The sequence below is a fragment of the Onychomys torridus genome, chromosome 3, assembly GCF_903995425.1.
Source record: "Onychomys torridus chromosome 3, mOncTor1.1, whole genome shotgun sequence".
Classification (NCBI taxonomy): Eukaryota; Metazoa; Chordata; class Mammalia; order Rodentia; family Cricetidae; genus Onychomys; species Onychomys torridus.
Window position 1 is genome coordinate 107,252,396 of NC_050445.1, and position 25,543 is coordinate 107,277,938.

Below are 25,543 nucleotides of genomic sequence, written 5' to 3' on the forward strand. Positions count from 1 at the left end.
TGCTGAGGGGTGAGTTATTATTTTGGCGTCTTTTTTATTGGCTGAGAAAGAGTGATGATTCTCCTCACAGCCCTGCACTCTCCTGCCCCTCAGGTCTGTTCAGCTAGTGGGGGCTCCCTCTCCTCAGCTGTGTTCTTCCTCCTGAACCAGCCCAGAAGGGACTATACCTTACTTGAAGATGTATCCATCACCATAGGAAAATTCCACCCAGCATTTAGGTGTTTTTTTCTTTTTTTCTCTTCCTTTTTTTGTTTGTTTTTGGGCAGAATTTTCTGCCAGCTATATAAGCACCGAAGAATTGCTTTTGAAAACGAAATCCATTGCTGGCAAGACCAATTCAAGTGGTAAAGTGTATGACAGACTCTAAGTATATATATAGTTATATGTTAAAAAAAAATACAAAGAAAAATTTACCAAGTTCCCATAAAATACATCAAAATCAATAAGAAAGTCCATCCTCTCCCCAGGACATAGGCCCATGGGTTCTTTTTGTACAAAATATCCCCCAAATCAGAACAAAATACACATAGACAGACACACACATCACACACACACACACACACACACACACACACACACACACACACACACACACACAGAGTAACATTTTCTGTGACAATTAAAAAAAAATCCTAGTACAAATATAAAGCTCTGTAAACCTGGTCCTATGAGAATCTAACATTAGTAAACAGCAGGAGAGCGGCGCCTGTCGCATGGCCCGGACCTCACATCATGGTCTCCACGATGACGTGACTGGGTTTCATGAGTGCGCCATTCATGAGGTTAGAGCGGGAGTTGAAGGGCGTGGCCCCCTCGTGCTCCACAGCCCAGCGGTTGGGTTCCCTGGGGGTTATCAGGTATTTGATTCTCTGTGGAGGGAAGATGAGGAGGGGTCAAGAGGGGACCGAAGGGGTCCCTCCCCACCCACCTCCTGGAATACCCCAGGGTGCCTGCTATGTGGCATCTGGCCAGCTGCCACCCGTTCTGGGCCTTTTGCTGATTTTTAGAAATGGATGGGAACGGCCCCAATGTCCTACAGTGGTTTCCCCTGAGAAACAGAGTCCTGTCTCCCTGTGGTTTATTCACCCCAGTTGCTCTGACTTTCTGCTTCTACCGTAAGTCTTAGGGTTGGGTAACTAACCTACGTGTCCATCCATATCCTTCCCCGGCCCCGGCCCTGGCCCAGCAGGGAGGGCTCTGCCCTTTCAGATAGGAGACAGTGGGAGAATCCTCAGACCCTCTAGGCACGGAGCCCAGACTTCCCAGTGTGGTGACTGATCATGGGATTGGTGAGGAAAGAGCCCTCTCCAGGGACTCCAGGAAGTCACCAGCAGAGGTGGGAATGGAACTTGGCTCCCGCCACCCGCCTCCTGCCCACTTCCTGCCAAGTGCCTGCTCAAACTGAAACGGGCCAGCAGTTTAAAAAAAAAAAAAAGGAACAAAAGGCCCTCCTAGGTATTTACATTCAACTACGACCTATCACAACTGAAAAAGCTGCTTAAAGCCTACATGTGTGGCCTTGAGCTCTCCCAGGCACTGCCAAGGGAGCTGAGGTGAAGCCACTTATTTAAAAGGATATTATTTCCCTTGAGAATCCACATTTCCACATTCTCTTGGGAAAACCCACAAGACCTGGTGACTCTAGGCTGTGTGGCTCCTACTAACACCTGAGTTGTTCTAAGCAGGCTGACAGACCTGCAATCCTTCCCAGAGTCCCAGCCTGCCTGCTCGCCTTCAACCCTGCCTCTCCTGCACTGGAACACGGGGTTCCTTGTGCAAAGTGGGGAAGTGGTACCCATCCCATGACGTGGGAAGCTCAGCTTGCTCTGGTATCCTGGTAGGGCTGGAGAGCCAGGTGTGCCACTGGCTACCTCACAACTGGGAGGCCACCTGCCAGAGGGGCTGTGGCTCACTCTAGCTGTGGGAGACATGCTTCCCCACCCCCAGCAGCTCACTCTGAATGAACTTGTGTACATGGGCCAGATCAGCCTCTTAAAATCAGGCCTTCCTTGAGCTAGATAGTGGGGCTTCTACCCATATTGCCAGCACTAGGGAGGCTGAGGCAGCAGAGTTGTGTGTTGGAGTGAGTTCTAGGCCAGCTCAGGCTATAGATTCAGATACTGTCTCAAAAAACAGTTGGGTTGTCAAGAGACCCCACCCCAGCTTAGTGACTGCTAGGGAACCTGTCTAACCAGAACAGACCTTTAGAAACCCCTGCCATGTCCAACTAATTCATATCTAGGTGGTAATGACCTTCTAGGGTGGTAACCCAGGTTGGCTCGGGCACCAAGGGCCACCTGGAGGGCTCAGAGTGGAAGCTGCAGCTGCCTGTCTGTCCTGGGATCCAGTGTTTCAGCACTAACAACAGAGAGGGATTTAGACTCTGGCTTAATGGTAGAGGAGCTGGGGGAGCTGGGGTCCTAGCCCCAATGTCTACACGCTAGGAAAGCCTCTGGGACTCGGCCCAGCATGTGTCCCCTGGCTCCTTCCCTGTCTCTTCTCTTCTCTCCCAGCCAACACAGCCCCCTCCAAGGGAGGAAGCCTGGGCCCGCTCAGGGGGGAGCCAGAGCCCCAGGACATCCTGGCTCCAGATTCTTTTTGTAAGAGAATAAAAACAGCCCAGAATAAAACTGTGGGGCCTTGGAGCCCGCCCAGGCACAAAGGTTAAAGAAGATTCTGAGAAAGGGATTTCGTGGAAAGAGCAGGGGACTGCCAGGCCTGGAGGCTCCAGCATTGTGGGAAGAATTCCTGAGGAGGCTGGGGGAAGGGAGGGAGCGCCATGAGGAGACAGGCAGTCCTAGAGGCTGGAAGCAGGGTAGAGGGGGCACCACACCCCAGCACAAAGGGTAGCCACAGTGGGGGCAGGGCTGGGTTTCCTCTCCAAAGCCCATCTCCTGTCCTGACTCGGAACAGAGATCCCACACCCTTTAGCTTGGCTCCTGAGGCCACTGTCCCCTCTCTAGGTATTGACCCTCTGGATCCAACACCAGGACCGTATTCTACCTCATACTATGTTGGGCACATTCCTCATTTTTTGTTTTGTTTTGTTTTTCGAGACATGGTTTCTCTGTGTAGCTTTACGCCTTTCCTGGAACTCACTTGGTAGCCCAGGCTGGCCTCAAACTCAGAGATCCGCCTGGCTCTGCCTCCCGAGTGCTGGGATTAAAGGAGTGCGCCACCACCGCCCTGCGGGCACATTCCTCATAAGCCCATGGTCCACTTTAAATGCCCCCACAAAGCCTTCTCCCATGTGATGGCACCAGCCCGTTTGCCCACAGCATACTCCTGCCTTGGATCTCCTGCCTTTTGTGTAGTGAGAGAAGACCTGGAACTCGGAGAGGGTGGTACAGAAACTGACACTGGTTGTCCTCCACCCCCACAGCCCATGTCCCATGCTCACCACGCGGAACGGTCCCTCCGTCCGGCAGAAGAGGATGACAATGACCATGGGAATACACACCATAGAGGAAAGGGCCAGGCCCCAGCCCAGCCCAATCGCCCAGTCGGGGTACACGTAGACTTTGTTGTAGGTCAGGGGTACATACTTGACAAGAGAGAAGATGAAACATCCCTGTGAAGAGATGGGGCAATCAGAGGGTCCCCAGACACTTGAGAGCAGGGTGGGCCTTATCCGGGGCAGGGCCTCTCCCTATCCTGACTATGGAGATAGACTGGTAGTATGCTTTCTAGGTCTCTCCCAGGCAAATCTGGCCAAATCACCTGCTCAGTGTCCTTCCATGGCTCCCCAGGTCCTTTGGAATACCAACCATGTCAGCCCACAGCTTAGGACCGCCTCCTTTTTCACCTGCTCCCACCCCTGAGGACTCCCTCCAGCTCTGCAGCATGTGCCCGGGGCCTTACACAGGCTGTCCACGCCTGTTCACTTTGCTCCATCTTTTTCACGCTTCTTCCACTCTGGTGTACTGGCCTTGCTTGCCCAGGCCCCAGCTTTTCCTTCCAGAAGCCATATGACACCCAAAGTTCAGGAGTTTTCCTCCCTCTAGAGCAGCGGTTCTCACCCTGTGGGTTACAACCCCCTTGATAGGGGGTGGGAGTGCCAAACGACCCCTTCGCATTGGAAAACACCATTTGTTTACATTGCGATCCCTGACAGTAGCAAAAGTATACTCATGAAGTAGCAGGGAAAGAGATGTTGTGGTGGTGGTGGTGGGGGGGGGTCAGCACACCAGGAGGAACTGGATTAAAGGGTTGCAGCATCAGGAAGGGGGAGAACCGCTGCTCTAGAGGGCCTCTCTTTTCTTTAACACCAGATGCAGCTCCAGGCGTACACAGCAAGTGCTCAATAAGTGTCTAAGGCATGGCTGAGAGCCAGCCAGCCAGCAGCCTCAGTGCCTTTGCCTCTCTGCACTGGTCACCAGTGTGGACCTGGCCTTGGGGTGAACCCTGAACCCTAAAGCTGTGCAAAGTCCACTTTTGCCTTTGAGAGGGGGCTCTTGGGGGACTGCCCTAGACCTTTCTCCTCAGAATGAGGAACTCCAGGGAGGGTCATGGGTGAAAACAATCAGCTACTCACTGCCTAACAACAAGGTCTGACGGGAGATAGTGGTGCAGGGTAGGGCAGGTGGCCCACGGGGCCCTACCCTTCTCTGATGCTTTCTGCCTAGAAAGCCGTAGCTTAGGTGAAGTGAACCCCACAGGTGGGTGGCTCTGGTCTCTATCTAGCATGTCCAGTAGGTACCCTCATTCTGCCCCAGAGTGCAGTCCACCTCTGGTCCAGACAACTCTCCAGAGAGGAGAGAGAAGGAAACTGGGGGTCAGTGTGAGGGGGAGTCCAAGCACAAGTCTGGTGTGAAGGAGAGTGGAGTGCAGGCCTGAGCCCGGCTGACTACGTCTCTGCCCGGGGTTGGGCCTCCTGCTTGTGACCTCTTGACTTTGTCCGGGGGATGTGTGTTGAGAGCCACAACCACACTCATCAGATTCTCAACTGTCCCCTGCCACTGAAGTCCCACAGGTGGGGAAACAGGCCCAGAGAGAGAAGTGAGTTAGCGTGTCTGCTCGGTCTGGCCTGAGTAGAGGTCACAGGAAAGGGGAGCCGTTCATCCTGAGCACTGGTTCTAAAGTGAAGGTCTCCTGTGGACTCCAGGCGCTAGCCAGGGACAGCGGTGCAGGCGGGACTCCCACACACCCAGATCCCTCGGGCATGACCAGGCTCCGCTGTGAAAGGGCAATGGTCCTCACAAGCAGAGTCTTAGAAAAGGGCCTTGCCGAGGGTGCCCAGGCAAGCATCAAGGCCAGCTCCAAGGTGGCGGGTCGAGGAGAGCAGCCTGGCCTAGTGTCCTTGGAACTACCCTTCCTGTTTCCCCTTTTTCACCAACTCCTATTGGTCCTACAGAACCCTTCTCAACCAGGCAATAAAGAGCAAACCGCCCCGCCCTCCCAGGTATAGCTGAGGCTGGCTTGGTCACAGCCACACCCAGATGAGGCAGGCTCCCGAGGTGAGAATGTCGGGCTGGATGAGACTTACGACACAGAGAGCTGGGGTGATGACAGCCCAGCTGTACTTCATCCAGGGCCCAGGCCGGTAGCCAATCATGTCCTCAATACCGTCATATAAGTTATCACCGCCTACGAGAGACAGCAGTGGGCCCCTGGTGACTCGGTGGCCAGAGCCAGCATAGCCCCGGGGAACAGTGCAGCAGGGGTCACCTGGGGGCCTCTAACCACCAGACCTGGATCTCCACACCAAACATAGCCACGTGTGTCTAAGGCAGCTAGACACTCAAATGCAGTTGGGTACCTGCACTTTGCCAGAAAGTCTCAGTCAGGGCCCACATCTCATTGTGGCCAACCTAAGTTCTCTAAGAGGTCAAAATGGACCATTTCTAGGCCAAAGAGTAGGTCATCGTAGGCTCCGGTGTGACGGTGTTATGTTTATAGCAACATATGTTCACACCTTGTGCTTTCAGTGGGATTGTCTGTGATATGCTCAAAGAGCATCCCAGAGTGAACATTCCAGGCAAGGGAAGTTTTTCCATTAAATGCTCTGACCAAATGACCAGCTTGAAAAAGAATGTGTAAACATGTATACTCACCATATATCCAGGCAATAACAAAACATTCAAAGAATGCAACCCACAAAAGGCATACACCACTAGCTGCATAGTAGTCAAAGAGTTGAAACACATACATGCCACCCTGTAAAGGGGAAAAAAAAAAAAATCAAAGGTAAAGTTGGTTTGCTATATGGTCTCCAATCCCCTTCATATATAAAGGGCTATGACAAATCAATGCATTTATTTTAAATTCTAAAGAAAAACGGGCAAAAGCTGGGATGACCAAATACAGGTTACTTAGAGGAGGAGGAGAAGGAAGAATATGATATTCAGGGCTAAGTGTGGTGATTCATAGCACTTACAACAAATATTCTAGAGGCCAAGACAGGTGAATGCTGTGAGTTCAAGGCCAGTTAGGGCTATATAACAAACTCAACTTCATGTTTGATAAAACACACAGGGTTGGGGGAGAGCACAGCATGTCTTAGCAACAAAAAGGATCACAGAAGTCTACACACACAGGTGATTTAAAACCAAGTGTGGCCAAGCCCAGAGAACCCACGGCTTGGTGAGTGGATGCTATCTGACTTTAGAGGGCTGTTCTCAGAAGCACTCCCTGAATGTTTCTCCTGGTAAAGAAAAGTGGTGAAGGCCTGAACAGGGTGTGGGGCAATGATTGACAACCTTCTCCTGGAGAACTCAGGCAAATTGGTATACTGGGGGCTCATCCCCTCTTCTCTGTCCTTTCTCCAGCCCCTGCAACTTCCACTGTTCAATCCTGTTCCCTTCCTTTCCTGGTCTCTCTCCCTCCTATTTAAAGTATGGCCCCTGCCCTCTGGGCATAGCAGATCTCTCCTCAGCAAACACCCACACAAATGGTAGAGTACTTGCCACACAAGTGCCAGGGCCTTGGTTTGACCACAGCATCTCAGAAAGGAAGTGTCGGGGAAGCTGCATGATCATTGAGAGCCGGACAGACTATGGATGGGGGGGGCACGACCCTAAGGGGGTATGGTAGGTACTCGCCTCCCCTGTGCCCTTGAGAAGGTGGCTGGGTATCAAATCCAAACGTAGGCAGGGAAATCCCTCATGCCACCCGAAGTACCAGCCACCTACCTCCGTCACCATCGTCAGCCCCAGCAGGTAGCTGATGCTACACACGATGGCGATGAAGATTTCCCGACGATAACCCTTCCTTAGGAAGGACGGGTAAAGATCAACCAAGGATGTGATCTGTCCTTCGACTTCAACAAACTGAGGTGTGAGAGAGAGAAAGAAAGGGAGAAGGGGTGTGAGGGGGTTCAGGAGGAGCGCTTGGAAACATCTGACAAAAGAAAGGCATAGGAGCTCTGTCCCGTGTCCTGAGCAACATCTCACAAAATCCACCTGGAAATCCACATAGCCAAACCCTGGGCTGTGTAGGCAGCCACTGTGGTCTGAGGTCTAAGTAACTCAGGATATATGGCTCTACTCAGGTCATTTTTGCCCTCATCACTGGAGACTCACCTGAAAGCAGATGTTTCTCTAGGAAGCCAGGGCCAGCTCTCTGGCCTGACACACTCTCTCCTTGGTCAAGGCAGGTGCCACACACATCAAGGCAATGAATGCCTAGCCCAACCCTTCACACGGCTGCTCAGCCAGAGCACGACAAGCAGGTCAACCTCTGCACTAACCAGCTGGAAGACTCTGGGCAAACCCTGGCCTCAGTTTCCCCATCCACAGGACAGAAGGCACTTCCAGTCTGACTCACATGGTGGCATAAACCCACTGGATATCAAGTGATCCAGGAATCCATGGGTTCCAGACATCATGAAGAAAATTCTGGAACATCTACACACATCATGCTTGAGGATGATTATCAGTCTTTCTATATCTTTCCATCCTTTTTGTATCTAATGATTTCTCTTGGAGACTGTGCTATGTCCCTGTACAAAAAGCCACCTTGCTTTTAACAGCAGCATAAACCTGCACCCTCTGGACACATCACTCTTCACCTAACCAATGACATGGCAACAACATTCCTTGTCTGTAACCAAGTCTTGGCAGTATTAGGGGGTTTTAGGGTCAGGGAGTTAGTTAAATTAGAGGAGCCGCACCCAGACTGCTCTGAGTCATTGAAAAATTGAGATGCTAAAGGCTCAGGGTGCAAACATCTGGCAGTGTGCTCACCCAGCATGCAAAGGCCCTGGGTTTGATCCACAGCACTCCGTTAACCAGGGCTGGTAGTGCACACTTGTAATCCCGGTACTCGGGAGGTAGGGGCAGGAGGATCAGAAGTTCAAAGTCAGACCTGACTACACAGTGAAATTTGAGACCAGCCTGGTCTACATGAAATGTTACCTTGAAATAAAAAGACAAAAAGGTTTGGGGACAGAAGTTCCCCCGGCATTCCCATGAGAAAGATCCAATCATGGAGGCCTTTGGGAGTTGGTGAGGGAGAACATTAAGAATGGACATGGAGAGAAAATCCCCCTTCATGTGTCAGAGGGATGGCACTCTGCAGCCAGGATTCAGGGATAAAATGACCAGAGCTTGGAGAGAGGGGTGAACTTTATGATCTCTGATTGATATGTCCAAAGGGGATTTGAACCTGAAAAACAACTGAGTTGTGGCGAACCAGCAGCCCCAATGCCAAACAAGTGCAGATGAAAGGCTGGGAATCAGAGCCAAGATAGGCCTCTCTTAGCCTCAGTTGCTCTGGCTGCAGAAAGGGCAGTGACACCCAGGCTGGGACACTGCAGGGATAGAAGCTAATTGATAAAGATCAGGGTGCAGTGGACTGGGGAGCAGTATATGTCTAGCATGGGCAGAGCCCTGGATCTCATCCCCAGTACTACAAATAAAGACAACTATTGGTGCAGAGCTGGGGGAACAGCCTCTGTTTGGGAGGATGGAAAAGTTCCAGGGACAAAACCTGACATCAGACACACTCCAGCGAGCTGCACATGGAAAAAATGGCCATGTGACATCTGGCACTTGATGGTATCTCACACAATGGGTCTCTCTGCACCCCCACGTAGGGCTGGCTTCTCCAAAGCCCTCTTATTGCTCCAGGTTCTGTAAACCAGTGTCTGGAAGACCAGTGGTCCATGTCCTTGCTCATCTGTACTTGAGTGAATGATGATACCATCGGGTCACTTAAGCACCTTGGGAGCCCCTCTCTACAAAGCAGGGGAAAGAGGAACACCCCAAGGCCGGCTTTCACAGTCCCTCAAGATTTTCCACTTAGGCTGTGGCTTAGCTGAGAGTCACACATCCTGAGCCCCTGCTCTCCCCAGGGGAAGACACTCATGGCACCTCCGGCTGGGAAAGTTGTGAGCCTGCATGGCCTGTTTGGAGCCATGGTGATGTCACGCTTAGCCACTTATTAACTTGTGTTTTTGTTTTCTTCTTCCCCTCTGAGCCCTGGAAGATGTTCTAAAAGCCACTAAACGGCACTGCATGGGGTCTGCTGCCAGGGCCAAGCTCTCAGAGCAGGAATGATTAACAGAATCTTGCTTGTTTACAGCCATGGCTGCCCATCACCAACTGCACAAGGATTTGTTTTTCTGGCTCTGAAAAGTTCCTTTGCTGTCTTCTCTCCTAATCCCACCCCCTTGGCTGCCAAGTCTTGCACTATGTTCTTGACCTTGCTAGCTGCCTCCTCTGGACTCATTTACCTCTGGTTCTAAGTCCCCCAGGACCCATCCTGACAGCACCTTTGGAGGCTATGCCCTTGGGGAGGGCCTTGAGGAGTCAGTCCCCAGACCTGATCCCACAGCCTGTTTCAGTTTGATGGACTTTTCCTGAAGCAGATGGAGACCCAAACCCAGGCCACACAGGAGCTTCTCCTGCCTTCCCCGGCTCTCTACTGGCCTGAGCCCACGACCTCCCTGCCCTGCACACACCACAGTCTTCCTCCTGGAGTCTCAAAATACCCCCACAAAAAGACACTCACTTCAGGCAAAGAGACCCACAATCTCCCATGAATCTTACAGGCACCTGAACGCTCTATGCCTGGCACTGAGCCTTGTGCTTAACAAACTATATCCATTAAGCACGATGAGGAAACAGGCTCAGAGGGAAGATGATGGATGAGGCCATTGTCACAACGCTACCTTCTCCTGAGCTGGATGCAGCAGCTGGTTGGCTGTCACCAGCGCTCCCTGGTAGTGAACTAACTGCTTTCTATGGAGCCCTAGCAGGGAGTTGGGGCAGGATGTGGGGTTCAGAGCATAAAAAAAAGGCCGAGGGGCATGGCTTAGGGCAGAGTCGATGCTTAGTGCATGTGAAGCCCTGGGTTCCACCCCAAAAATAAAACGGACATGCAGATAAGGCAAAGCTTAAAGCAGCCAGAGGAGGGGGACAGGCTGGCCTGAATCAGGAGCAGTATGCCAAATGCTGTTCAGCTTTTCTGGACATACTTGGGACTGTGGTGGCCTGAACAATGATTGACACGTGCACTGACATTTGTATCTCTGGGTCCCAGCCTTCTATTCCTCATTTATGGCTTGACTTCACACACACACACACACACACACACACACACAAACACACACACACACACACACACACCATCTCCTTGCTGGAGTAACAGCCTTGAACAATAGGGCTAAGGCTAAGCCTTTCTCTGGCTGCCTGGAGCCTCTGAGGTGGGAGCTTGATGGGGAAGGGTCTGAAATGTCCCTCAGCTTCAATAAGGATGGGTTCTCACAATGAGGCTGCCCAGGGGAGCACCACAGCCCCACATCCACATACCTGGCTGTCCAGTCCAAGCAAGAGGAGCATAATAAAAAACAGAATGGACCAAAAGGTGGGCAGCGGCATCATGGTCACAGCTTTTGGGTAGGCAATGAAGGCCAAGCCAGGACCTAAGGGAGAGAAACGGGAAGGGGACACAGGAGGACACACATCAGCACCCTGCCACTTAGAACCCTGGGCCTCACAAAACACTCACATCTGAGTGAGGAGAGGCTCGTCTAAGCCCCAAATGCAGGAGGAGCCAGGGAAGGAGACTGGTGAGGCTCGGGAGGGGCCCCAGGTAAGCATCTGCCTCCTATCCAGTACATGGCCTCCTCGATTGGGGCAAGGGAGTGGGACTGAGCGTGGGGCTCAGGTGTCCAGAGACTTAGGAAAAGGAGGACCACCCCTCATAAAACCAGAGGCGCACACTGATGTTAGCTGGAAGGAGGGCTGCAGTTATCTGATCTGTAAAACCCTCCTCTGCAAAGAATGGTTGCGATTTGGGGGTTAATGGCTAACACACTGTTTAAATGGAAAGAAAAAAAAAAGAAATTTAGAAGAATGCCCAGACAGGCAAATGGCTCTTCAGTGGCATCCCTGTGGGGCCTCTGTCCCCCACAGGTACCCAAGTTCACACAAGGCAAGGTAGACCCAGCCAGGCCTGGCACTGAAGGGAAGCAGCACGGGACAGGACAGGTCCTCAGGCCCAGGAGACTAGCCACATCCCAGTCCTCACTCACAACTTCCTCTCTAGATTTTTTCAGGCTTCAGTTTCCTCTACCTAAAATAGGAGGGTCAGGTGGCCCCAGGATCCTTGTGTTCAGATTCTCAGAGGTGGATATCACCGCCCAGAAAGGCGCTATGGATTCTTATCAACAGGGAGTTCTTGCCAGACCCAGAGGCAGAGGGGGACGTGAGCTCCGCCCACTCCGAGTGCCTCTCACAGAGTCATTTGAACACAAACATCTCCTGCTTGTAAAAGCCCCCCAAGTAGATGCTTCGGGAGACATTATCTAGCTGGCACTTGTGGGCTGCAAAGCTAAAGTGAAATCAACTACTAGAAACAAAACAAACCAATCAAGAAGAAATACAGGCCAGACTGCAGGAGACTTGGAAGATGTTCTATACTTTATAAAGTAAACATCAAAACCAAATGAATGGCTTAAGAGGAGGGAAAATATCCACAAAAACAAACCAATTTTGGAGAAAAAAAAAAAAAAAAAGGAACCAGAATTCACTTAATAAAGCATCAACAACCGGAACTGTGGCAGGGGAGGGCGAGTCTTACGATGCCAAACTCTACTGAAACAATGACCCGGTGCAGCCCGCTAAGTGGTCGGTAGAAGAGATACTAGAAGATTCTGTAAGTGGGAGGTGGGAGACTGCTTACCAAGGTGGAAGCTGCTTGGAAGAGCAAGATCAAGGGGAGAGGGCTGGGTGCAGAACACATCCCTCCCACCCAGGGCATCATGAAACACACTTGGAATTAAGTTAGAACCAAAAGCATTCTGGTCCCCCTAGATTCCAAAGCTCTAGCCTTGCCTGGTCCACCCCAAGAATGAGGAATCAGGACTAACCAACTACAAGATAGATGTAAAGTGTGGTGGTCCCCACCCCCAACACCTCTGCACCCGACACTGTGAGCAGACTCAGTTCACTTATTTCTGTCTTTCACTTTTGGTGTTCTCAAGCCAGCCTCAGGAGAGGGGCTAAGTTCCCTTCTCTAAGGGACAAGGAACTTAGGAGGCTAGAAGCCGAGAATGCTGAGGTCATTCTGATGCCCCTCCAGCACAGCACGCCGTGTCCTGTCTGGGCTTCCCTCAGCTGTGGAAGACACTCGTTCAAATGCACCTTTGTTGTGATGCTTGCTACAATCTTACGGAGGCTGTTCAGACATCACTATGAGGAAGGAGTGACGAGGTCTTTAGATAGATGCAAGAAGAAACAACTAGGACCGACCACATATTGGCAAGAAAATAACCGTTGTGCACAAAGATCTCCTTGATGGGCCTCATCTTTCTCCCCTAATAAGCTTCCTCTGTGCCCCTGGTGACACCCAGTTACTGGTTTTGGAGTCACCTTGCATGTGTAAGCAGAAAGAGCGCCATGTGCAGAGGGGCTGGAAGTGGTGCTGGGCGCTTTGCGAGATAACTTTTAACACAGGAGGCTCTGGTAGAAGTCTCTCTGCCCTTAGTCCCTGTCTGTGGAGCCCGAGGATGGGCAAACAGTTCTTCTGAGTGTCCAACTAGGACACAGCGCAATAGATACATGTGCACAGTGTAGAGTTCACACTGGAGCTGTGTGTCTGTGTCTGAATTAGAGCCTGGCAGCAGACAGAGGATGAGGGGTGCCTGAGGCCAGAGGAGCCAGTGAGAAGGGAAAGGGCTACAGTAGAGGGCTCGACAGACATGCAGTGGGTGGAGACTCAGCATCCAGATACACGGCCTGTGACCCTCGCTTGCTCCAACCCACTCAAGCAAGACTCCTGCTCTGGGGCCCTTGATCTCATCTAAGACATGAATATTTAGAGACACGGTGTCAAAGGACCCTCCGACCTTCTAATACCAGGGCTCAGTTCTGAGAAACTGGGACATGACCTTGAGTTTCAAACACAAGGAGGTCAATCAAGGGCAGAGAATGATGGGGACTTGGAGTTCCTGGCCCTGGCCTGCAGAAACCGCTAGAATAATGATGCAGTCTACTCTCATCCTACCCCATCCCCATGCCTGAAGGGAACCCCAGCCCAGAGCCCTTGGCAGCCTCCAGAAGGCCCCAGAGGGGCTGTGAGCAATTAGGTTAGGTCAGACAATACCTGACCACTCTTCAAGAGAACTGGGTGGGGAGGTGGTCCCTGGGGATCTCCACCCCAGAACCCCAGCCACCATAAGGCTAAATTGTAGGCTTAAGCCAAGGCTAAGCCCCCAAACCCAGATTTCTGAGGTGGTAGGATTCTAGTTCATGTTCCAGAACCACTTTTACTGGAGCTCTGGGTCCCATGTTGCTAAGAAGGGAAGCACTCTGTGCAGAACCCATGACCCTAAGACTGACCATCCATTCTGTGGCTGTAAGCGTCTCGAGTAGCAACATGGGACCAACAGGCCCCCATTCTCTAAGGGCAACAGTGTCCTTATATCCTATTCCCAAATCGGCTGTCATGGTCCCTGGGTGGTGTTCCTCCCCTGCCCTCTCACTCCTGGTGACTGTGGTGGAGGCTGGGAGGGGTGAGGAGGCTGGGAGGGGTGAGGCTTGGTAAACAGATACAGGAAGGGCTGAGGAGTGGATCGGCCTGGTGGTGGAGCTCGCCAGGAGCAAAGTGCAAACCGCAGGAATGAAGACTAAGATGCCAGCAGCGCCAGCCATGGTGTGCTAGCTGTGGCTGATCTGGGCCTCGGTTGGGAAAGCAACTTCCATGGCTCAAGCCGGCGGTGGCTGGGGAAGGATTGGGGGCTGGAAGACCAGGACTAAAACAGCCACCAATTCCCATCTCAACCGCCCTTGTTCCTCCCACCTTCAGTGGGCCAGGATGCACTGAAAACCTCTGAATGTAGCTTTTGTACTCAGGTATGGGGGCACGTCTTGGGGGGAGTGGGGATGTCTATGTAAAAGCCAGGCTCCCTCCATCCCCCTGGGGTCTGGCTCCATGCCTGCAGTACTCATCTTACACACTAGGTGGCAGTGCCCACCACCACTGCCACCAACACCACCGTACCTGACTCAGCCACATCAGCAATGTCCACCCCTTGCTCTTGTGCCATGAAGCCCAGGATGGAAAAAATTGCGAAGCCAGACACAAAACTGGTACCACTGTTCAGGCATCCCAGCAGCATACAGTCCCTAAGTTACACACACGTCAGGGGGTAAGTTAATCACAACACAAGGAAGCCAACGCTCCCTACTTCTCTTTTTCTTTAATCATCATGTCTAATGTTCGCGGGGCCTGCCGGCGCGACACTTGCCTGTACGAGTTATACTTGTACTTGTTGTAGCTTCCCAGGGAGGTCATGGCCCCCAGGCAGATGGCATAGGAAAAGAATATCTGGGTTCCGGCGTCGATCCACACCTGCGGGGAGGGGACGAGCATTAGGGTGAGCACACACTGGGGGGTGGGGGTAGGTATCTGGCTATGGGAGGATTTTTGACTAATCATGGCAAGGTCTACATTGGGATCCTCACTGTCGATGAGCTGCAAGGAACCCCAGAAAGCCGAGCCAGGGTGCCTCCTCTTTGAGCATCAGTTAAGAGACTAGACTTCTAACTCTGGGGTGACCAGCACCACTCCTAAAGCCTTGGTTTTCATATCTACAGAATGTGCGCCCTAGCCTACCCTGACCTCCAGCATGACTTCCCACACTAAACAAGAATGGTCTTTATTCTGTCTACTCCTAAGTCAAGGCTGCTTGGACAGTTAAGTCCGGGGACCTGAGTTAGAATTCAAAGCATTCTTTACTTCTCCAGACACTATCCCCAGTACCTCTGGAAGGCAGCAAGCCTACCTTCCCAGCTTGCAGCTCAGGCTGGCCACCGAGCCTACCCTGCTCGGAGACCCAGAAATGCTGGCCCCTGGGAGGCAACTGAAAAGCTTGGGATCCTGGGGCAAAGGTCTCAAAGGGCACACAAAAGCCTCCTGGGTTTCATCAACTCCCAGCACCCCTCAGTGATGTGCTGGGATAGGGGGACTTACAATATGACCTCCTTAACCTTTAGGGTCGCCATCAATCCTAAGTCCCTCCCTCATCTGAGGATGCTGTCCCAAATACTGATCTCTGTCCTGGCATGGCCAGAGCAGGAGCCCCTGCCTCAGCCAGTGCTATGCCTGAGATAGGCTCTGTAGCTTGGAAGGGCAACAAGCCACCATTGGCCCAGTGCAGAAGTCCTAGGCAGCAATGCTTCGCTACACATGGGCATGAAAGAGCCACAAGAAACACTGGTTCCTGCACCCTGACATACCTGTGGGTCCTCGAGGCGGCTGATGTCAGGGTACAGGTAGAATTTGATGCCTTCACCAGCACCTGGCAGGGTCAGTCCACGGACCAGCAGCACCAGAAGCATGGCAAATGGGAAAGTGGCGGTAAAGTAGACAACCTGGAGGGGCGAGAGGGAGTTGGGTAGGCCTGTGAGCACCCTTGCCGCAGTGAAGTGCAGACCTCCACTTCTCTCAGAGGCAGCAGGTCACACTGGGAATAGCAAGGACTCTGCAAACATGCTGGTGGTCCCGACCTGCAGTGTGTTGCTTAACCTCTGAGCCTCTGACACCTTTCCTAAACAGGACATAAGGATCTAGCTTATAGATGGGGGAAAAAAATTAAATCCTGTGGGTAGTTTACATGGCTCATTTAAGCTCAGAATTTTAAAAAGCAGCCAAGATGAAAAACAAAACCTCCCCACTTTGAAGAGCTGATCACTAGGAGGAAAAATACAGACAGCATACAACTGAGAATCACCCAGCAGGGGTATGTGCAACAGCTCAGCCCAGTAGCTATCACGTGGTACTCAGCACATACTGGCTGCCATTACCTGTCAGTACGACACTGGGGTAAATAATCAGAGAGGGCCAGAGGGATGACTCAGTGGTTAAGAGCACTTGCTGCTTTTGCAGAGACCCGAGATCAGTTCCCAGCATCCACTCGGCAGCTCTGGACTATTTGAAACTCCAGTTCCAAAGGATCTGCCATTCTCTCTTCTGGCCAACAGAGGCACTAGGCACACACGTACATGTAGGCAAAATACCCACACATACTTTTATAAAAAAAAAAAAAAAAGCAGGTGTGGGGCTGGAGAGATGGCTCAGAGTTTAAGAGCACTGGCTGTTCTTCCAGGTGTCCTGAGTTCAATTCCCAGCAACCACATGGTGGCTCCCCACCATCTGTAATGAGATCTGGTGCCCTCTTCTGGCCTGCAGGCATACATGCAGGCAGAACAGTGTAGACATAAATAAAACTCGGGGGGGGGGGGGGGAAGCAGGTGTGAGCACACATCTGTAATCCCAGCACTCAGGAGGCTGAAGCGGAAGATTTCAGGGCCTGCCTGACAAGTGGTTCAGGTCCAACTTTGGGCCTTAGTTTCTTCTCCTATGACATGAAGGCAAGAGTCACAACAGCCCTTGTCAAGAGATGGGTGAGGATTTACGCAGACAACAGCAAACGCAGACAACAGGTTGTTAAGACACACAGCCTGAGTGACAGTGACTTGAGAGAAGATGGGTGGTAACTTCTCCAAGGTCATGACCAGCTTACATGGTCAACTTTCCCAGCTTAAAAGAGACCCACGAGGTCACACTGTGTGTCCCAACAGGTCAGAGTCAGGGGTAAGAAAGAGACTGGTAATAATGCCCTCTGCCTGGTCCCATGAGCTGTTTGGTCACACCACTGCTGGGCAGTTGGCCTTGACAAGGGGTAGAAGACCTGAGGGAGACCATCACTTTCTGGCGAGTCAAGTCCCTTGGAGGGGAACTCAAGCACAGTGCCTGGCAGCTGGCGGTCACTATCCCTTTCTAGATTTGGTCTCCTCACCTCAAGGTGAGCGCCTCAGACTGGATAGGCTTAGGTTCCTAGCACTGAGGCTGCAGAGCAAGGAGGTGACTGGCCCGGAGGGTCAACTGGAGTTCATCACTCATCTGTCCTACCTCTCAGCTAGCAACTGTGGTTGCAGCTCCAAGGGGGATCTCTGACCTCACCCTCTGTCAATGTCTGCAGGGAGTGTCTGGAAACACTTAACAACCCAAACAGTGGTGGCATTCTACAAGAAGGAAGGGGGGCCCTCTCCTGCCTGACACCCCTCCCGGGATGCCTTTCTTCCTCCAGGCCTCGGTCCTCAGCCACCCTTGTTTCATCTTTCCTCAACCAGGACAAAGGCCAGTCAGGAAGCCATCGAAAGGGTAAAAAGAAAGAAAATCTGCCTGTCTCCTCCCTTCCTGTGGATAGGCAGCAGGCACCCCTGGCCAGGTCCCCTCTCTGAGGCCCTGCAAGGCCACACCCAAGCTGGTAAACAATAGCCATACACAGGAGCCCCTCAGGGTTCCCCAGAGGGCTACTGCTTCAAAGCAAGTGGATCACAGCCAGAATTCCTGGTGAGCTCATGGGGGATGGGGGGCTCTGTGCCTTGTCTCTTTAATAAGCGCTTAGTCGATGCCTACTATGTGCCCAGCATGGTGCTGTGACCTTAATACTCAGCACATCTGGATGAGCTCAGAGCCATTACAGCCTGCCCCTTCCCTTGCAAGGAAAGCAGACCCACACTGGCCAGTGTCATCTGCTTGGGGTCCCCAAATAATAGGAGGTGTCAGCGGTGGGATCTGATCTAGGCCAAGTATTTTTAGGGCTCCCATCTCTTCAGGAGCGTGACTGTTGTTGACACCCTGGTCATGCGGCTCCAGCCATCTCTGGAGAAAGCCACCCTTGTTTTGTAGACTCTGCTGCTTCTTAGATGAGCCCGAGAGCCCTTCTCTCAACTTTTCCGTGACTGTCCCTTGGGATCTCCCAAGGAGATCCTGGTGCCAGGCGCCACCATGGGCCCCTGACGGTGGCCCAGTAGGCCTTGCTGTGGGACGTGGTATTTTTCCACTCCTGTTGCTGATCCTCCATGACTCCTCTGATGTCAGGGCCCAAGGCCTTGTAGGAAAAACCACTGTTAGTTGGTGGGTGGCAAGAAGGAGCTAGCTTCCAGCCTCCTGTTTTGTTACTCAACTTTACTTGGGAACAAATGGCCTGGGTAATAAGAGTGATTCAATCATGCACTTTACACCAGGGGAAACTGAGGCTGAGCAGGTGAAAAGGATTTGCAAAGTCATTCCATTTTGTAGGAGCAGAGCTGAGTCCAAACCCAGGTCGGGCACTGTCTGCCCTGGAGTGTGACCGTAGGCCCAGCCATGCACATGGCCAGGCCCTTCCTGGGTGAGCGTTGGCAGTCTGCCTCCTTGTGAGAGCAAATAGGAACATGCCTGGCTTCTGCCTCACTGTACCTGCAGCCCAGCATAGGGATGAGACTGAGAAGAGGGAGAAGGAAGTTGCCTGAGTTCAAATCCCAGTTTGGCCACTGATAAGCTGTGTAGCATTGGGCAAGTTAGTTAAGCTCTCTGAACCTCACCTTCAATTGTACAGAATCAAAGAACTTCCAGGGATCAAATGAGCTGCCACCCAGCACAGAGAAGCCATGTGGACACCCCAGCTATCTGACTTGTTGAAGAAGTAAAACTGAGGCTGAGTTTGGGACCTATTTCAGACCCTCAGAGAGTTGCAAAGACCAAAGCCAAGCACCTGAAACTGGGTCCTGGGCATCTGGGGCCCAGGCCTCCATCCATCACCCTACCTTCTCTTGGACTAAGTTAGCCACGGAAGCAGGCTTGGCCAGGACGAGAGCTCAGCCCCCACAGCTAGGAGCCTGGTCTGCAGCCAGGGCTGGGAGCTGAAGCCAGCCGGCGGGTGGGCCTCTAGACGGGTAGGCGGGCGGCCTCTGAGGGCCTCTCAGCAGTGAGCTGGAGGAAGTCCATAGAGCTGTTTGTCTTGGCTTCTCTGACCCATCAGGCCCGCTATTCTAGGAACCACACGTGCTCCACAGAGCAGGGTGCAGCTCAGGGTAGGGTGGGAGGTGGGAGGTGGAGGTGGGCGCTGGCCAGTCACATTTTCACAAGGAGCCACAGCTGAAGCCTGGCACCCTGTATTTGGCCTTGGCTCTGTGTTTGATACATTGCTGACTGTGCCTGGTGGATACCAACCTCCTCCATCAGACTAGGGGCTTCCTGTGTCCTGGCCAGATGCACTGCACGGCCTTTACAGTGACCATTGCCTGTCTCAATACTCCCTCAGATATTCAACTCTCCACTCCTTTCTCACTGTTCCTCAGTCACCTCAGGAGCCCTTGCCTGGCCCCTCTATAAGACACCCTTCTCTTGGCACCTGTGTCCCATGCTCCTCTCTCTGCAGCCCAGCTCTTCCCAGCCAGCCAGATGCCGACCACTGCTCTAAAACAGGACTCAGGCACAAGAGGCTCAAAGGACATCAGTGCACCCCTGAACACAACTGATGCTCTCCAGCATGCTCAGCACCAAAGCTCCTTGGACACTGCCCAGCAGATGACTTATTCAAAATGTGCCAGCCCGCTATGCAAAGTTAGGGTCCACACTGCAAGCTGATGGCCTCAGCCAGCAGTAGGGCTGCCGGCTGGCCTCTGGCTCAGTGGGCCTTGCTCACCACACCAACACTGCTCATCAGGGAACAGGGCAACGTCTAGTGACCCAACTTCAGTGGGGGATACCTGGCTGCCCACCAGTCACGAGGTCACTAAACCCCTGGCCAGTGGGTAGTGGACACTAGGGGTCCTCACCCAGTGAGAGAGAGCACCACACAGGGCTGTGTGTCTGTCCTGTCAGAGCACTCTCGTGTCCCAACATGGGCCCTTCTCCTAGGGTAGAGCTCTGCAAGGAGAAGGCTGGCCACAGTATGGCTATCCCTGAGGCAGGGGACAGGAGTCCACTCACCTTGCCTGTAGATCGAACCCCCTTCCAGATGCAGAAAAAGCAGACGAGCCACACCAAGAGGAGGCAGAGTGCAAGGTCCCATTTCAGAGCGCCTGGGTTGTCGATTCCGGAGGACAGGCTGAGCACATTGCGCCTTTGGGGAAAGAGAACAAGAAGAGGTCAGGAGCTGGGGGCCACTTAGCAGCAAAGCCAGCATGAGCAAAGTCCTGGGTTCCATCTCTGGCACCATGATGAAATAAAATACAAATGTTCATTTTCATTCCAGCACCGGGGAGACAGAGGCAGGACCACCTGAGTTTGAGGCGTGCCTGGGCTACATTGTGAATCCCAGGCTGGCCTGGGCTACAGAGTGTGACCTTGTCTCAAGAAATTAAATTAAAAAGACATCAATACCTGCCCCCATCTCTAGAGAGATACCTCAGTGGCAGCCCCTGCCCCAGGCACTGCATGTGCATAAGCCTTGGTATCCACTTGTCAGGAAGAGAATGGAGGCCACTAGGACAGCAGGGCAGTCAAGAAGGTGAAGAATCCCTATCAAGTGACCTCAGGCTCAACCCACCAGCAGGGCCATGAGCAAGTTAAGTCCCCAAGCCTCCATTTCCTCATTTGTAAAATGGACACTGATTTGGGTGGTATGATGGCTGGGCACATAAAAGTGCCTGCTGCCAAGTCTGCTGAACTGACCTGGGGCCTGCATGTGGAAGTAAAGGGCTGACTCTGTCAAGCTGTCCTCTGAACACACACACACACACACACACACACACACACACCCATTTTTTAAATGGGAACTGATTATCTGCAGGACCCATGGACAACCTTCAATTTTAACTGTGAGCCAAACACAGGTTCAAATCTCCACTTCTGTCCAACTGTTAACCCTAGGCAAGTTACCTAACCATCCCAGACCTCTGTTGCAGTATGTCAAATGAGGGTGGACTCCCCTTTCCAGCACCCACTGTCCTAGCTTCCCTGATCTAACCTGTAATCTCAGGCTGAGGCAGGAGGATTATGAGTTCTAGGTCACCCAGGGCTGCATAGTCAGATTCCGTCTCAAAAGAACAAACCCAATCAATAAAAAAGATGAACCCTGCACGTTATTTAGATCTTTCCCAAGGGATAAGCTTCAAAAAGGCAAAGTGGGTTCTGTATGGGCACAGACCACTCATCTTGCTGCAGTAATTTGTGAGGAAAACACCACAGAAATGTCCAACACCATAATAAGGTCTGGAGGTGGCTGACCGCTGCCACACCTGATCACATGTCTGCAGGATGGAAACATATCCACAGAAGCTGCTGGCATACAGCTGGTATTTAAGTAGTGCTGATTTCCTCTCTCCTTCCCTGCCAGGATTTTGGAGCTCTCTGGAGGATGCAGGCCCATAGCTTTCAGGACAATGGCCAGCGAGAAGAGGCCACTAACCCTGCTCAGAGTAACACCACAGAGCTGGGGTCTGTGGAGTCATTTTTGCTAGATTCTATGGTTTACACACACTCGCCTTCACCCAGGGCCCTCCCTGCAGGAAAGGAACCATAGGAGCCATCTTGGCTCAAAGCCAAGATGACCAGGGAACCTACTGCCCAGGGACCCGGTGTCCTGCAGCACCCATACTGAGCACGTAGACCTCTGCCTCAGACACTGGGTCTCCAGGTTGCACATCACCCAGTCTTTAAGCTGCCAACCACAGCAGAAAGGACACAGGGTCCCCACACTCCAGTAGAGTCCCAGACAAAGACTATTTTTGTACAGCTGCAGGCAGGGCCCTGTCCCAGGCTACCCTCCGAGCAGGAGTGGAGACTCAGAGCCTTGGTTTGTCCTTTTGTAAACTGGTAGTGCCAGCCTCTACTTAGGGTGCTTACTTAGGAAAGCATTCTAGGATGTTCTAAGCTTTCAGTGAGTTAATGGGACCCCATAGTCAGGAAGCCAGATGGGTCTTAAGTACCATCTGGACTAGGACCTTTTGGCTTTTTCCCTCCAGAAAAGCCTCAACATAGGAATTTTGAATAATCCAAGGGTCTTTCTCAAATGGCCTTCAAGCAACATGTTTGGTCCACAGTCATTGTTCTCAAGACCCAGGATGACACCTGGAACACAGAAAAATTCAACAAATACCCACTGAATGAATGAACCACCCAGGATAACAACCAAGCCTCACCCTACTGGGTTGATGAAAAAGGTACCCCCAAGCCTAAAGGAGGGACAACTTTCTTTGGTTCTTCTCCTGCAGCTCACAGTGACATCAGTGCCCCTCACCAGTTCTCTAGAAGAGTGTGTGACCGACACATAGAAACCAAAGCCGGCAGAACCGGACTACATGCCGTTTCCATTGATCTCACTCAATCCAAGGGGTAGAGCTCATTGCACTTCACAGAGGGGAAAACCAAGGCTTGGAGGGTCCATTCGCCCACATGCACAAAGCCGCTAAAACTCCAGGCCTGCCTGATTCCCAAGGCTCTCCCAACTCTACCACAACATGGTCTGATTTTAAAAGAAAATAGTGCCTGCTTTTAAGAAGGACCTCCAGGCGTGGAAGGTTGGTTCAAAGGTTAAGAGCACTGTCTAATCTTCCAGAGGATTCTGTTTCAATTCCTTGTACCCATATGGCAGCTCACAACCATGTGTAACTCCAGTTCCAGGGGATATTGCACCCTCTTCTGTCTTCTGGGGCATTAGATACACAAGCAGTATACACACACACACACACACACACACACACACACACACACACACACACGGGGGAGGGGGGGATACAAAACACCTCTAGACATAAAATATAATAAAAAAAATTATAATAAATTAAAGGGCTCTCCAGTCCTCCACTATGAGCTGGGATCATCTGGTGCCTGGGGCAGCATCCTGGGGTACCTTCACAAAGCAGGCTGACAGCCAACCACATGCACCTGGGCCCCTGCCAAGCTAAGACCTGGCAGCACTATAGGACAAAAAGCCCTTCCCATTCAACATTCAGCACTTGGGTGCCAGCCATGGAAGCTCAGAGCACAGGGAGAAAGAGCCCACGCTCCTGTGAATGGGCCACATTAGAGGAGAAGAATGTGGCCCCATTCCACACCTTCACACATGCAGCCTTTTCCCTGGCCTGCCCTCCACAAGTGTGCCCTCTGCAGCTGATGCTCCAGATGACTTGGGTAGAGCCCATCTAGCTTGCCCTTCCTTCCTGATGGCTCTGACCACCCCGTAGACAGCAAGCACACATAGTCTCCTCAGTGATCAGCCTTGAGACCGCCAATGTCTCTTTGTTCTTTGGGGCAATCCATCAAGAAGAAACTCCAAAGCCAGATCCTGCAGGTCCTGAGAGCCCCATCCAGGTCATGACCCTTTATCTGTTCATCCTTATTACCCTGCTAGGCAAAGCCAACTGCCCAACAGTGCCCACTGCTGCTAAACACTGCCAAGTAGAATTGTTCTGGGCAGCTGAGACAAACAAACTGAGTCCTTCTATCCCTCTGCTGCTGGGGACAGTCCCTGCAGGGTGGTTGGTATCCAGTGACATTTTAAGGTGAATTTTCCCTGACCCAGTTGCTCCATTCCTGAGACCATCTCCTATTATTCTACCAGTATGGGGGCCCAGAGACAAAGCATTCACCAGGAGGTGATCCAAGTACCCCTCTGTAGGGTACAGTAAGCCTTGGGGCTGGCCCACTGGAATACCACACAGACCAGTGTCAAGTTCTTGATATGCTGATAAAGCAGGGTAAATACCCTGAGGGACACAGTGAACCCAGAGAGGGGGGCCATCTGCACAAGCCCAGCTGCTGTGATAGGGAGAACCCAAATACACTCCAGGCAGACAGCAGCGAGCGGCACTGCCTGGGGACAGGGACTCAGAAATAAAGGCCGCTCTTTTGCTCTGTGAGAGTACACACACACACACACACACACACACCCCTTATAGATTGAGTCAGGGTTTCTCTGTGTAGCCTTGGCTGTCCTAGAACTCACCTTGTAGACCCAAACTCAGAGTTCTGCCTGCCTCGGCCTCCTGAGTGCCGGGATTAAAGGCAGATGCCAACCCTTCCACACCACCTCTACCCTCAGCTAGACTTTTTTTTTTTTGAGACAAGGTTTCACATAGCCCAGGCTGGCCTTAAATGGTTGATTATCTTGCCTCTACCTGTAATTACACAGTATTGAATTTAGGCAGTTCTGTCATCAGGCTTCAAATAGCTTGCCAGGGCCACAAAATGTCCTAGGAATGGAAGAAAGGAAGTCTGCCAATCAGGCTTGGACAGCCCCAGGCAGGCCTGAGCTGGAGAGTAGCCAGTCATCTGCATCCCAGCAGGGACCCTCTGCTTGTTCTCTGTGTGCCTGCTCTCTCCAAGGGGGACTCTCCCTCCAAGGGGGACTCATGGATCTCCTGGGGGCCTTCACACTGCTGTGAGCGCATTCATGAGATACGCTGCTACACAAGCCACATAATGTCACTCATGGGTGACTCCTAAACACCTACACCCACCCCCACCCCACCACTGCTCCGCCACAATGCCCTGCTCAGGCCCTCCTGCACCCTAAAGCCACTACAGTAACTTCTTCCCAACCTACAATATTCGCCACGGAACTTATCAGAGGGACCCTACAGTATCTGCGATGCCAGCTCACATCCTGCCATGGCTCCAACCTTCCCTCCTAACTTGTCCCTCTTACCTTCCACTCAAATGATGATGCTTTAAAGAATTGTGTGGGGGGTACCCAACAAGAAGACCAGGGAAGCACACCGACAGGAAGCCAGACATCATGGGTGCATAGCTGTCTACTCTACCTCCCTCCCTCACCGGCCCCTTGACTGCACGCCAGCCCACTTTTTCCCCAGCACTGGTTCTGCCGTCAGCCCTTTCCCATTCACATCTTAGTTTCTGACTGGTTGATGTGTCTACTAGCAAGTCAGCTCTGTGCATGCAGGGCTTGTAGCTGTTTGAACCACAGCACCCAGCACATGAAGGTAAGCTGCAGATCTTTTCCAAGAAAAGGGACACATCTTGCCAGGATGGGAACTAAAAGAGTGGCCGGCCTGGACGCGTGTTTGCAGCCGGCTGCCTTGCTGCCGTCCAGTCAGCACTTGGAGATGTAAATTCATCCTCAGAGTGGGCCAAATCGTTTCCTTTTGACTGCAGGCCAGCCGTTTATTGGCCGCAGCAGTCCCCTGGAGACTGGCAGAGGCAACAATTATAAAAGGGCCGCCCGCCGGAGCATGGGGCCCCCACACAGCCCTTCCCGCACCACCTCCTCCTTCCGACAGCTACGGAGAAAGATTGGCTGAGCATGGCTTGTTTGCAAATATGACTCATTTCTTTGATTCTAATAGAATCTAATGATCCATGC

The 25,543-nt window shown here is 52.2% G+C and overlaps 1 protein-coding gene across 2 annotated transcripts in view; it reads right to left on the reverse strand.

The window, feature by feature from the left end:
- Nucleotides 1-585: 585 nt before the first annotated feature.
- Nucleotides 586-25,543, reverse strand: part of Slc6a6 (solute carrier family 6 member 6) — a 72,105-nt gene continuing 47,147 nt past the window's right edge. For both annotated transcript variants that reach the window (XM_036180535.1, XM_036180534.1), the window contains 10 exons: nt 20,209-20,341; nt 15,684-15,818; nt 14,693-14,796; nt 14,446-14,570; nt 10,752-10,864; nt 7,131-7,268; nt 6,054-6,156; nt 5,486-5,586; nt 3,401-3,571; nt 586-869 (listed from right to left, as the gene is read on the reverse strand). In XM_036180535.1, coding sequence (XP_036036428.1) covers nt 726-869; nt 3,401-3,571; nt 5,486-5,586; nt 6,054-6,156; nt 7,131-7,268; nt 10,752-10,864; nt 14,446-14,570; nt 14,693-14,796; nt 15,684-15,818; nt 20,209-20,341 — 1,267 coding nt within the window. In that variant the 3' untranslated portion in view covers nt 586-725. The remainder of the gene's footprint in view (nt 870-3,400; nt 3,572-5,485; nt 5,587-6,053; nt 6,157-7,130; nt 7,269-10,751; nt 10,865-14,445; nt 14,571-14,692; nt 14,797-15,683; nt 15,819-20,208; nt 20,342-25,543) is intronic.